Source organism: Sus scrofa, chromosome 1 (assembly GCF_000003025.6).
Source record: "Sus scrofa isolate TJ Tabasco breed Duroc chromosome 1, Sscrofa11.1, whole genome shotgun sequence".
NCBI classification, from domain to species: domain Eukaryota; kingdom Metazoa; phylum Chordata; class Mammalia; order Artiodactyla; family Suidae; genus Sus; species Sus scrofa.
The window spans coordinates 256677486-256690750 of record NC_010443.5 but is presented as its reverse complement, the minus strand read 5'-3'; the positions used below and the strand labels follow the sequence as shown (position 1 = coordinate 256690750).

Below are 13265 nucleotides of genomic sequence, written 5' to 3'. Positions count from 1 at the left end.
CCAGCCCTGCTATTCCTGAAAGAGGACACTCTGTGTGAGAGGTAGCGATGTGAGTGTGTGTTTATCTACAGTCAATTACAACACATCTCCTGAACACCTAGTCCTATCCAGACCTGTCCTTGAAGATAGAAGAACAAAGATGAAAAAAACCTCAGAACTGTTTTCAAAGAGTCTAGCAATCCAATGGGGGAGCCAGACACAGAAACAGATGATGACAGTTCAGAGCACAGGTGTAGCCAAAGATGAATTCAGCAAGTACAGAGGTGGTCCAGGGGAGGACAAGCCCTAGACAAGCACTCATCCTTCCTTCCTTCCTCCCTTCATTCTTGCACCAAGGGGGCACCACACACGAGAAGCAACCGGGAATACCAGGCTTCCATTTCTTTCTATCCTCGAGGCAGTGAGCAACAGACACAAGTGGGCAAAGAAGCGAAGGCATGCCAACATAATCAGACCAATGAAAAAATGATCAAATAAACACAATAACTTATAAATGAGGCTGGACTCCTTTGATATCTCTTCCAGTGATGTTCACTGGGCCCCGGGAGAAGGCCATGGTTCCCTCTCATGTAGAAACTAGGTCTCCCCCACATCCCTGACACTGAGTCAGGGATGCAATATTAGAGGGGAATGGCTTGGAATAATGGCTCATCTGCAAGGCCAGGAGGCAGGCCAGCCTCAGAAATGGCTCCTGGGCCAGGCGGTAGGAGGCACCGAGTCGTGTCTCTGGGAAATGGAGTCTCGGAAGAAGGCAGGTGCTTGCTCAGCAGGATAATTGGAAAGGGGGCTCTGGGGACAGGATGGCCATCCCTCGAATCACATAAGCTCTGGTGGCCCCAACACTCTTGCTCCCTCAACTAAGCCGACGGTCCCGTGGGGGAGAACCCTGGAACATAAATAGTGCATTAGGGGAGTGAGGAATGAGTCACAGCTTCTCAGAGTTGGAAAGGTCCTTGGAGATCATCCAGCTCAACGACTCTCTAATCTAAGGATGGGGAAAATGGGGCCCAGAGAAGGGGGAAGACTCATGCACCGCCACACAGCAAATTTGTGGTCGAGTTACTGTTCAATCACGGGAGAGTGCTCTCGGAGCGCACAACCTGACACCCTCTTCCTCAAAAAGTGAGATTCTCGCCAAAGAGCTTGTTCTTACCCCCACTGACTTTCAGTGGTATATCCAAAATGGAATGTTGTCCCCAAATATGAATTACGATAGGTAGAGGAACAGGAGGACAGCCATCACCCCTACTATGCTGATGTTTCTTGCTCTGAATCATTCCACGTCCGATTTCTGGCAAGTTCTCATGAGACCTTTGAATTACCTTTGGCTAGAGATATGGTCAGGCGGCCATGTGCAATGACACTGCCTTTGTGATGGGCAACCTTGATGGGCAGAGCAGAGATCCAGCACATCTGCAGGAAATGGCACATGTGGCTCGGAGCTTACCTGGGATGCTGCTGGCTGGCCAATGATGACCCAGCCTGGGCACTGCTGGTCTTGATGGGAGACTGAAGCATTAGATGCCCACTGATCCAGGAACCCTTGAGGCGTGTAGACCCCACAGTCCTTGATGCTAGTTTTTTGTTCAAACTCCTCACATACCCCGTCACCATCATGGAAATAGCACCGGCTGGGTTCATCTGTTGGAGATAGACATAGACCAGAGAGGACAGATCAGTATTTCGTTCTTTGGCCTCATCTATCACCAGCAGCTACAGAATCAGATCAGTGGAATCACAGCATGGTCAAGTCCATCATGGATAGTCACAGTGGAATATTATTCAGTCTTTAAAGGAAGGAAATCTGGCCATAGGCGACAACATTGATGAACCTGGAAGACACTGCATGAAATTAAATAAGCAAGTCACAAAAGGACAAATACTATATGATTCCCATTTGCATGATGTGTATAAACAAACTCATAGGAGAGAAGAGAAGGGTGACTGCCAGGGGCTGGATGATGGCAGGCGTGGTTGAGATAGGAGAATTGCTGTTCAACAGGTATGATGTTTCAGTTTTGCAAGATGAATAAGTTCTAGAGATCTGCTGTACAGTCTTGTGCTTATAGGTTAACAAACGTGTAGTGCATTTAAAGATTTGTTAAGAGGGTAGATCTTGTGTTGTGTGATTTTTACTATACACACACCGTAAAGTTAACAAACGCTTCCACATCCACTACCCCAAGTGAGCCCCAGAGCAACCTTGTGAGAATGACGTTATTATTTAAATTATTATTTGAGTCTTCCAGATTAGGAAACTGAGCTCCCGTGTGTCTTTAACAACTTGCCCAAGGTCATGCTGTATGTTCATGCAGGATTCTTGTTCCAAACTCAGGCTTTCGCTGTCCAAGTTCTGGGTCCATTATCTGACACCACAGAACTCCGCAGTTGCAAACAGAAGTTTATTTAACTCTAAAGAGGATTAAAGTTTGGCATAAAGAGGACTCTCTGGCATCAATCATCCTTGAAGAGGGTCAGACGACTGAGACTCCAGGAACCCTTCCTATCTACTGCTCTAGGCTTCTAAGGGCTTGCTGGATATCTCAGGCAGTTCAGTTAAAGGCCAAGTGAGTCCTCAAGCTCTATGTAACTTAAATCACAGGAAGGAGTCCTGCCTGGGACATTTTAAAGCTTCAAGGATTCTCACTTATCTGCAAGAACCAAGATCACAGAAGCACAGAGCTCACTGGATGCCTTCTAAGTAGGCAGGACCTATCCAGGACATGCTTCTTGGTACTTTCATAGAGAACCATATAAGGAGAAATCTGGATACAGCCATCCAAAAGAGATCACCCTGGCCATCTTCCACTAACTGGAATGTCAGGTATCCTGTACTACTTACCAAACTCTTCTACGAAAAGCTAAGCATCCCCCTCCTGTGTGGGCTTGCAAAGATCCCCATCTCATTAACACTTATCACACTGTGCTGCCATCATGTTTACATACAGTAACTCTTTCAGAAGACTGTGAGTTCCGTGCAATCTAATCCTGATCCAGTGTTTTGGACTGACCTTACAATTTATCAGCCAAAGAGTATATTAAGAGTGAGAGAAATGCTAGTTAAAACTCTGTCCAGATAACAGGCACACATCCTGAGAAAATCTAAATATTGCAGAACAAAATAAATAAATAAAAAGGAGTTCATGGCTCAGCGGAAATGAGTCTGACTAGTATCCATGAGGACGCAGGTTCAATCCCTGGTCTTGCTCAGTGTGTTAAGGATCCGGCGTTGCTGTGAGCTGTAGTGTAGATTGCAGCCAAGGTTTGGATCTGGCGTGGCTGTGGCGTAGGCCAGTGACTACAGCTTTGATTTGACACCTAGCCTGGGAACCTCCATACGTCCAGGTGCAGCCCTAAAAAAAAGATGAAAAAAATATTGCAGAGGATACTGAGGATACTGCTTGCTCTGGGACATCCTTCCCTATTTACTCCAAGAGTGCCATGAAGCCCCATTTCAAACCAGGGTTTGGCTACTGTCCCTGTTATCAGCTGTGTAACTCTGCACAATTAGCTTTACTTCTCAACCTCTGATTCCCATCGGTAATACAGAAATCACTGTCCTGCCAGAATAACCTCTCAGGATAGCCATAGAACTTTCATAAGAAACGGACATAAATGCACTTTGTGCGGTCTAAAATAACGGTCAAGAGAAAAAATATTCTTCTCCTAAGGGTTCAATTTATTCCTAAGTGGCTGAATTGAATCAGCTTGTAAAATCAGTACTCACTTGAAACACTTTCAAGCAGCATTCCCCCAAATAGAAAGAGCCCGGGTCAAGTAGAAATAAGGCTAGGATTTCTGTGATGCTGACTATCTGAAAAAAGGAATCATTGAATTCAGGGGCCGCAGAATGTTGAGCCCCTTCCAAACTCCAAAATCCCTTGTTTATTTCTACAAACAGTTTACATAGTGAAATACTATCAAAAGAGCCAGAATAAATCAATTCATTATAATTCAATTATTTAAGGATGAGTTTGAGCCAGCTGAGGACTCCAGTGACCAGTAGCATGCCTGGCAGTTCAAGCATGGAAAGAATACAGGCTCAGCACTTCTCGGTAGCTCCAAACTCGTGGTGAATGTGGCCAACTTACATATAATAAAACTTAGGCCCAACGCACAACTGACCAGACATCAAATCCAGACTTTACTCTTTAGGAACCCAACAAAGGAGATTGCAAAAGGCATAGGTTTTGGCATTGGGCAGAGAGCTAGGTTCACATTCTAACTCTGCCACATACAAGCTGTTTAAGGGCTTAAATAACCTAACCTCTCTGAACTTCACTGCCCTCGTTAAAAGAAAAAAAACAGAGATGATAATATTGACCCAGCATCACCGCAGTGATTTCATGAGGTGATGTGTACAAGGCCAGCTCCTTTGCCCATTTTATCTAATGGAAAACAATATGCATAGGAGGCAAGGCATCTGCTTCTACATAACACCGAGTTGCTGGTGGGGCTAGAATTAGGACCCTGGCATTTTCTACGTCCAGCAGAGAGATCTTCCACCCATGCACCGTATCGGCAGAGTGAGGAAGACACATCCTCTTGAGGCTTGCCTGACAGTGGGTACCAGCCTCCTTCTCCTCTAACATGCAGACAAATAGGGTTAGATTAGCACAAGATCACAGGTGAGCTATTCTCCAGGATAAGTTAAAGTCACTTCCTCATCCAAGAGACCTCAGAATGGCAGGAACTAGAGTTGAGTTCTTGTGAAGGCTAATTTCTTCCTGACTCTATGGATGACCTCAATCTGTCTGTTTGCAGCCAGCAGAACCCAGAGTTTCTGGAGGAGAGGCAGAGGGAGACATAGGTTGGTAAATATGCATGTAGATAGGCAGTTGTATGTAGTATGTAGATAGATGATATACAGACAGACAGGTAGAGTTAAAAGAAGGAGAAGAAATGGGGCTGAAGGGGAGAATGAGAAAGAGAAAGAGAGAGAGCTGTTTTCTCCCTGAGGATGCTGCTGACAAAGCCACCGCCAGTCCCTTTTTTTGAGTAGCATCCCTGCATGCTGCTATTCAGTTTCTCTTGCTACTAGAGTCCCAGGGGCCCTTCAGCTGCATCTGCCAGTCTTCATCTGGGGAATTCTCTCTCCCTGTCTACTCCCATGCCCCAAGCACTGAAGAAAGCAGGGTGAGGAACGGAATACAAATGTGCAGCCAGGAAAAACAAAAGGCAGCAACAACAAAACAATAAAACAAAACCGGCCTTCCTGTTTTCATTATACCAATTTGCACGGTGCCTCTTGAATGCTTTATGCTGGGAAAAGAGTTTGAGGGCAACACCAAGGTCAAATGATCCTTCTGCCACCTGCCTTCCATGCAGTGGCTAGGTGGCGCACTGATAATAATACATTCCTTTGGGAGGGGTATTGCAAAAACCAATATTTGTTGAATGAATGAAGGAGGAAAATCAGCACCCTTGATGTGCATACTCATGTCCAAATATAGCGTAGGTTCCGTGCCCTTTGAAACGTTTCTTGACTCTGGGTCTTGAGGTGCAGGGAAAGGGGCTGGGACACTAGGGGTGACTGGCTTGCAGGAGGATTCCACTGAGCAGTCTGATTTCTCCATCTCACTCCGGCATCCCCTGATAACAGGGAACTCCCCTTTTCAGAGTCACTCCCTCTCATGCAGTGACACACTTAGAAATCTGCTCTAAGCGGCTAGGAGATTTGATGTGGTGGGGAGACACTGCCAAGCCTGTCTTCCCTGGCTGAGCTTTCAATTGCCAGATATGAGCTCAGCTCCGAGAGCCTGAGGCAGATGGACTCTCTGTACGTGGAGAGACACTGCTGATGCCACTTCTCATTGACTTAATTTTCACTTTCCATCCATCTGGAGCATCAAGATGAACTGCCATGCCTCTGCACTCCTGAAGCATGTCCGAAGGACACTGCTCTGGATAAGCAGGGGTTGTCTGTCACCCCTTTTTGAAACCTTGGCTGGCCAAGTCTCAGGGAGATGAGACAAGCTTACTTTTAGGATAAGCAAAGGCTGGCATTTGAGCTACTGTTAAGAGTTCTCATCCTTGAGGTCAGAAACCCTGGCTTCAAGCTCCTTACAGGTCCCTGATTACTGGGTGATCGTGGGTGTGTTATTTCACCTCCCTATGCCTCAGTTTCCCCATGTGTAAAATGGAAACATGCTTACCATTTAGACTGCCTGGACAAGGTGCCAGTATACTCAAACTGTGTAACACAGAAATGGGAAAGTGATACAAGTATTAAAGAAACGGGGCTTATTCTTCACAATGATGATACTGGGATGAGAGAGGGGTTAGAGGAGAAGTTTTCGAGGTTTCTGCTTTTATCCAACCAGCCCTAGATTCTAAGGACTCTTCAAGGATAAGAATGATTGAAGAGAGTGCATGAGCTATTTTTCAATATAAATAGCAAGGAACCAAGTAAACAAACAAAAGAGGTGGGGGAGACGCAACAATCGAAGGAAAAGAAAACACAGCAGAACTATTTCAACCCTGTTGGGGGACGCTCATTAGCTTGATTAGAAACTTTGGTGATTTGTGATACCCCTGGAATCCTTGAGGTGACTGCGTGAGAAAAATGACTAGAGACCTCATAGCTGAAAAGAGGAGGGACTTAAATTACTCATGTCAGCTCAGGACAAGGTCTCAGGGATGGTTTCTGCTAGGACACTCACCCTCACGCTGACTCTCAAAGGGCCTGGAAGACAGAGTTGCTGCGGAAATGAAGTTGAGCCAATGCATTGTTCCAACAAGACCTGAGATAACTTGCATTTGTCAAATGAGTGGGGTAAGTTGGGGAACCTGTCCTCTAGGTCTTTACTCCCCATACACATCCAACCATGTCCTGTCTTCACATTTCATGCTTTGATAGATGCCCACTGCTCATAGAAGATCACAGCATACACGATCCTCCACAAACTGGCCTCTCCTGGCAGCTTTCCCATCCGGTCGCTCCAGCTCACGCTTCTGAGCTCTCACCAGGGCTGTTCCCTCTGCCTAGGATGTGGTTCTCACTGTTCATTTTACTAGTTCCCATGGGTTCCACAAGATTTAGTCCAAAGTGTCTCCTCTAGCAAGTTTTCTCTCCGCTTCATCCTCTTTCCCTGACACTCATCCTCACTGGCTGAAGCATCTTTCCTTTGTGTTCTCACAATCCCCAGATTTCTCCATCACAGATTTTTTTTCAGTCTGCCTAGGGGTGAGACTTCTCCAGCAGGCAAGGAAGATCCCTGGATCAAAAACGGCTGAATCTCTCATACCTGCATTCCCAACCCATAGCACCCAGAGAGAAGGAGGTGCCTGATGAGTGGCTGAGGAATATATGAATGGATGGATGACAACTTAAAGCTAGCAAATGTCTTATATTTATTTCAATTGCTACCAGATTATGTGAAGTCTAAACTAACTACATAGTAGTATCTATATTTTTTGTGATGTGATTACCGGCCATACCACAACTATACTACAAACCAGATTCCATTACTACAGAGGCATCTTCTTCTAGCACAAAGCCCTATTTTTGCCTACAAGATGTAATCAGCATCACTACAAAATTTCTTTGGGATTGATCTGTCATTGTTCTGAGGCAAACTCCCAAGTAGCTGTCGCTCAAACACCTCCACCATGCCTGTCTGGATCTAATAACCCACAAATTCATTTGCAATCATTTTTTTAGAGCCACACCTGTGGCATATGGAAGTTCCCAGGCTAGGGGTTGAATCAGAGCTGTAGCTGCCAGCCTATATTACAGTCACAGCAATGTGGGATCAGAGCCTCGTCTGTTACCTACACCACAGCTCATGGCAACATCGGATCCTTAACCCACTGAGAGAGAGGCCAGGGATCAAACCCATGTCCTCATGGATACTAGTTGGGTTTGTTTCTGCTGAGCCACGATGGGAACTCCCTATTTGCAGTCGTTCTGGACAACAAATAAGAGGTACCAAAGCTTCCTGGAGATTTGAGAAGTGGGGAATATTATCATCTCCAGCTAAGATAACTTCTAATTCTAAGATGAGAACTGGTAAGGATTATTGATTCATTTAACCAATATTTACTCAGTATCTACTCTATGTCTGGCCCCCCACACCCATTCAGGGGGAATCAATAAGGCCTGGGAAAATGAGGGACACTTCATCAAGAAGATGGTTTAAGGGCAGCGTCTTGGAGAAAGAGAAGAACAGGAAAGCATGCAGGGAAGAGTGTGAGAGATGGTTGAGGCTCAGCCAACAGTTGTGTTTATGAGTCCCCTGGCAAGTGAGAATTAAGAGCTGCAGTGGATCCTAATAACTGATAAACTGGCCAGCTGATCTGAGGCCAGGCTGAAGAAGGACTGCAAGGCCATGTCAAGGCAGCTGAATTTTACCCTTTAAAAATGGGGAGACTTGACAAATTCTCAACAGGAAAATCTGTGATGTTCACACTCTGATAGGCAGTGAGGTATAAGTCTTGATTTTGCATCCAAGACATGCCACTTACTATTTATTTGGCTTCAGGCAAATTCTTGAGGATTTTTAAGCCTTGGTTTCCTCATCTGAATAAGGCTGAAGGACTAAATATTTATGACAGTGTTCAGATCATTTAAAAAATAAATGCAAATATAGAAGAAGCAAATAAAATTACTTATTTCTGCATGCATGCCAGGTATTATGAAAAACTGTAGGCATAGAGTGATAAAGAAGTCACTGGTGACGTTTACCACGTGGAATTTATAAAGTCAAATGTATGAAAAGTACTTAATACATAATAGGTGATCGATCAATAAAGGGTCTATGAGGATGATCATGATGATGATCTTGGAGCCGAACACAATTATTTCATTTTATGTATGGGAAAAGGGAGGTTTGTAAAGTTGAAGTAATTTGCTGAAGGCTTTAGAAAAAAATTCCAGTAGAGACAACACCAGCATGTTGGTTCTTAAGCCCATATATAACATGCCTTTTTTTACTGCACCATGCCACCTTATTCGATCAGGTTTTCAGTATATAATTCTGGCAACAAAACAGTTTATCTTTTTTTGTTGTTGTTCTGTTTTGTTTTGTTTTGTTTTGCTTTTTAGGGCTGCACTCGAGGCACATGGAAATTCCCAAGCTAGGGGTCAAATCGGAGCTACAGCTGCCGGCTTACACCACAGCCACAGCAACGCAGGATCCAAGCCGTGTCTACAACTGAAACCACACAGCTCATGGCAATGCCAGATCCCTAACCCACGGAACGAGGCCAGGAATCGAACCTGCAACCCCATGGTTCCTAGTCAGATTTGGCTCCATTGTGCCACAACGGGAACTCCAACAGTTTGTCATCTTTAACTAAGGGTCAATAAGACTTTTGGGAATCTCTGATTTCACTTTTCACAACAGTCCCTCGCATAGTCTAAGTATAACAAGGCCGAGAAGCTATTGGAGTTATGAAGTCAACAGCTCATTGAGGAAAAAAAAAATTAAGTAAAACCACCTGCAGGTGGAGAGATGAGAGTTATAAGCAATAGGAGATGGATTTGTTTTAGGACTTGGGGAAGAAACAAAGGAATTTGAATGCACACTTTTCTTCAATGGCCTACCTTCCAAAGGATGGGTAGATTTACCTGTCTTTCTAAACTTGTTTATGAAGATGGGTCGGCATTTGAGACATCAGCATCTGTTTCTATTTCTAGCTGAGGGAACAGGATTGGCATTAGGACAGTCTCTTCTAGTCCAACGATTACTATTTTTTTTTTCCTACTTTTTAAACACCAGGAAAAAAAAAGTATTTTTTAAGTTCAGCTGTTTGTTTAGGGATGGGTCCAACCACAACAAGCTTCATGCCACATAACAATTCATCCAAACAACAACAAAAAGAGACCAAAAAATGCACAACCTCTGTGTCCAAATAATAGCTTCTTGGAACACGGGAAACTGGATGGAGTGCTTAACCCCTGAAGGTTTGTAAAGGGGACGCTTGAAGCGAGGTGGTGACGACATCAGCCTATGTTTCCTCTGGAATAGAAATAGCTCGTCTTGATATCGCCTGTCTTTTAAAGGCTTCATGTCCAACCCACACGGTTGACCTCACTCAATTCTACTCAAACCAAGGTTTGTTCTTAACCTCCCCAACCAGATCAGCCTGTCCAGAGTACAAAAGACAGGGTGGTGAAGGGCTTCTAAGGAACCATGAATCCGCTAACAAGCTTCAGATGCCGATGAGGTCTACTGAATCTGAGGAGCTTAAGCGGGTTTCTGGTTCCTCCAAGGGCTGGCCACAGACCAAAGTGGGCCAGAAATTCCTTCTTGTGTTTCACTGTAATAACCAGGCACCATTGAGCAAACCCAAAGCACTAGGAAGAGTGGATCTAGATGGAGTCTCCAATGATCACTCTGACTCCAGGCTCACAGAGCACCCTCACGAGGACAGCCTCCGCTCTGTCCGTGTGCCCCTCACAACTGGCTTTGGGTCTTCCCACTTCAACATCTCACAGAACCACCAATGAGTGATAAATCTAAACCATAACTCTGGTCATGTTCGAAATCCTTAATTGACTCCTGCAAAATTTGAGCTTCTGCCTCTCACAATCAAGTCCTTCTGTTGTCTAGCTCCAACCTCCTGGTCTGTTCTCATTTCCAGCTACACCTCCACTCTCAAAAGGAGAGAGTTCCTTCCGAGAACGCACACCTCAGAGCCCCCTGCCCTTATTTTCTTAGCCTGAAAGGCTAGTCTCTGCCTTTGAATCTTCCATCAAGATTTAATCCTAGCACCTTCAGCTCCCTGAAGCCTCACCTGTCACTCTTTTGCATCACTAATGTGTCCAGCACATTTCCCTCTATTCCCTGAGCCATGATGTGCTTCTTCCAAACCAGCAAAACAGGATATTGCCTATGTAAAAAAAATGTAATTAAAAAAGTAATATAATTTTTAAAAATTAAAAAAAATCAAAACCTCCCTTCACTCCACATCTCCTTATAATTATGTCTCCTACCTCACATTTCCCTTTCCATGATTCATAGTGAAATTTATTGAGGGTTATGTAAACGTACAGTACCCACTTATTCTCCAACAATTCACTCTTCAGTTCTCTTCCATCTAGCTTCTATACTCACGCCTCCCCCTCCCCCACCCCAAAATCAATCTGGGCAAGATCACCACTGACCTCCATGTTGCTAAAATTATGACATCAATAGTCCTGAAGCATGTAAAGAAGTAGCCCATTCCTTTCTTCTTGACATACCCTCCCTCCCCTGGATTCCATAACACCATGCCATGCCAGTCCCTTCTGGCTCTCAGCTCATCCCACACAGACTCATTTGCTGTCTTCGGCTTCCCTCTGCTAAATGATGCCCATTTGCAGGGTGAGGTCCTGGGCTCCCTTTTCTTATCAATCTACATTCTCTCATCTGGTCTCAATATTTAAATAAACATTGTAAAGCATCTATATGTGGATGACTCAAATGTTTCTTCAGATAGGACCTCCTCTCTGAGCCCAAGTTGCCTGCAATGACATCTCTACTTAAATGAAGGTCATCACAAAATCAACATGCCGAAAACAGAAGTAATGGTTTATTCCCACATTCCTTTCTTCCTCATCTTAGTAAACGACAACAACATTGCCCAACACTGTCCAAACTAAAATGTCTGAGTCACTCTCCTATACCAAAGTCCATGAGCACATCCTGTTGACTCTTTGTCTCAGGATATTCAAAAAGATTCGAGTAGCATATCTTCTTTCTTTCTTTTTCTCCCCATTTTTTAGGGCTGCACCTGTGGCATATGGAGTTTCCCAGGCTAGGAGGAGAACTGGAGCTATAGCTGCCAGCCTATACCACCGCCACAGCAACTCAGGATCCCAGCTGCGTCTGTGACCTACACCACAGCTCATGGCAACACCAGATCCCTGACCCACTGAGCAAGGCCAGCGATCGAACCCGCATCCATATAGAGACTAGTTGGATTTGCTTATGGTGAGCCACAACGGGAACTCCAATCTTATTTCTTCATAGTATTATTCACTACATTAAAATGAATAGCACTTATTATTGTTCCCTTCCTTTGAGATAGCCTAAGTTTCATGGAAGCCTAACTCAATGCATACCTCTTTAGGATCAAGAAAACTGTCTTGCCAGATGATATAATTGTTATTTAAGAATGAATAAATGAGCAAAATGTATAGCTCTTGGATTGCAAGATATCTCTGGGCTGGCCCCACTCGTGCTTATATTCACACCCCTAATTCTTAGGACAATGCCAATCTCGCAGCAGGTACTCAGTAAATGATAAATTAACAAAGGTCTTTTAGAGTTTCAGAATCTGTTATTGATTATATTGAAGAGGTCTCAAACCTGATTTGAATCTTTTTTAGGAGACTGTACTATAGAAAGCTTTTTATGAAAGTATTAATTAGAATGAGATCCTATTTTAAATCCAAGCACATATGGGAGGGATCCAGTTCTATCTAAACCATTCCATAATATTATTTTTTCCTGTGAGACATCTTGCCTCACTATCTGCCTGAAATATTGTTTTATTTTCTTTCTTGACTGAATCTGCAAAGAAATGGAATACCTGGATAGAAAAGGTGGTGCATACTAGGCTGAAATTTAATAAAGAGATTTGATGGGATTCTGAATTGGAACTTGAAGACGTTTACATCACCTTAAGTTCAGTAGAGTTTTTTGAATGGCCTCAAAAGATTGTAAGCAAAGATAGTGAGCCTAATAAATGACAATACATCCAACAGAGCATAATGTTCAAGCGGATCTCTTCTTGGTTCCAACCCTTTCTCATAATATGACAGAGGGGTTAAAACTCAGTACCCCAGTGAATGACACAGTGGCCATGAAATAGGACAGGCATTCTAAGCACGGACAGGAAGAAGGGTGATATCTAGGACCCAAAGGCCTTTAAAAGTATGAGCAGGAAATAACAAAATGAGATTTATTTTGGATGACAGAAGCTAATAATAAATGCAGAAAAACAATCTGAAGAGAGTCTGCAAAAAATGGTAAAAAAAAAAAAAGATAGCAAAATACAAATGGAGTGTTAGTGGTTTTAATGTGATCTTATCAGCCCACACCAAAAAAGATGGAGAGATAAATAAAGAGGAGAAAGAGGGAGAAAAGGAAGAGAAGGAGAGGAAGGACGGAAGGGAGGGAGGAAGGAGAAAGAGAGAAAAAAGAGAGGGAGAGAAAGAAAGGGACACGTCTTAAGATCAGCAGCCTCACCAAGAGAACTAAAGTCTAGATCGGTTGTCCATTCATATACTTATGGCTTTGACCACATCATTCCCTCTCTGGTCCGCAGTTTCTTCC

The 13265-nt window shown here is 44.0% G+C and overlaps 1 protein-coding gene across 1 annotated transcript in view; it reads right to left on the bottom strand.

The window, feature by feature from the left end:
* Window positions 1-13265, bottom strand: part of PAPPA (pappalysin 1) — a 240318-nt gene that overhangs the window by 94063 nt on the left and 132990 nt on the right. The window contains 1 exon segment of the mRNA XM_001926753.7: window positions 1448-1641. Within this exon segment, the coding sequence (XP_001926788.5) occupies window positions 1448-1641 (194 nt within the window).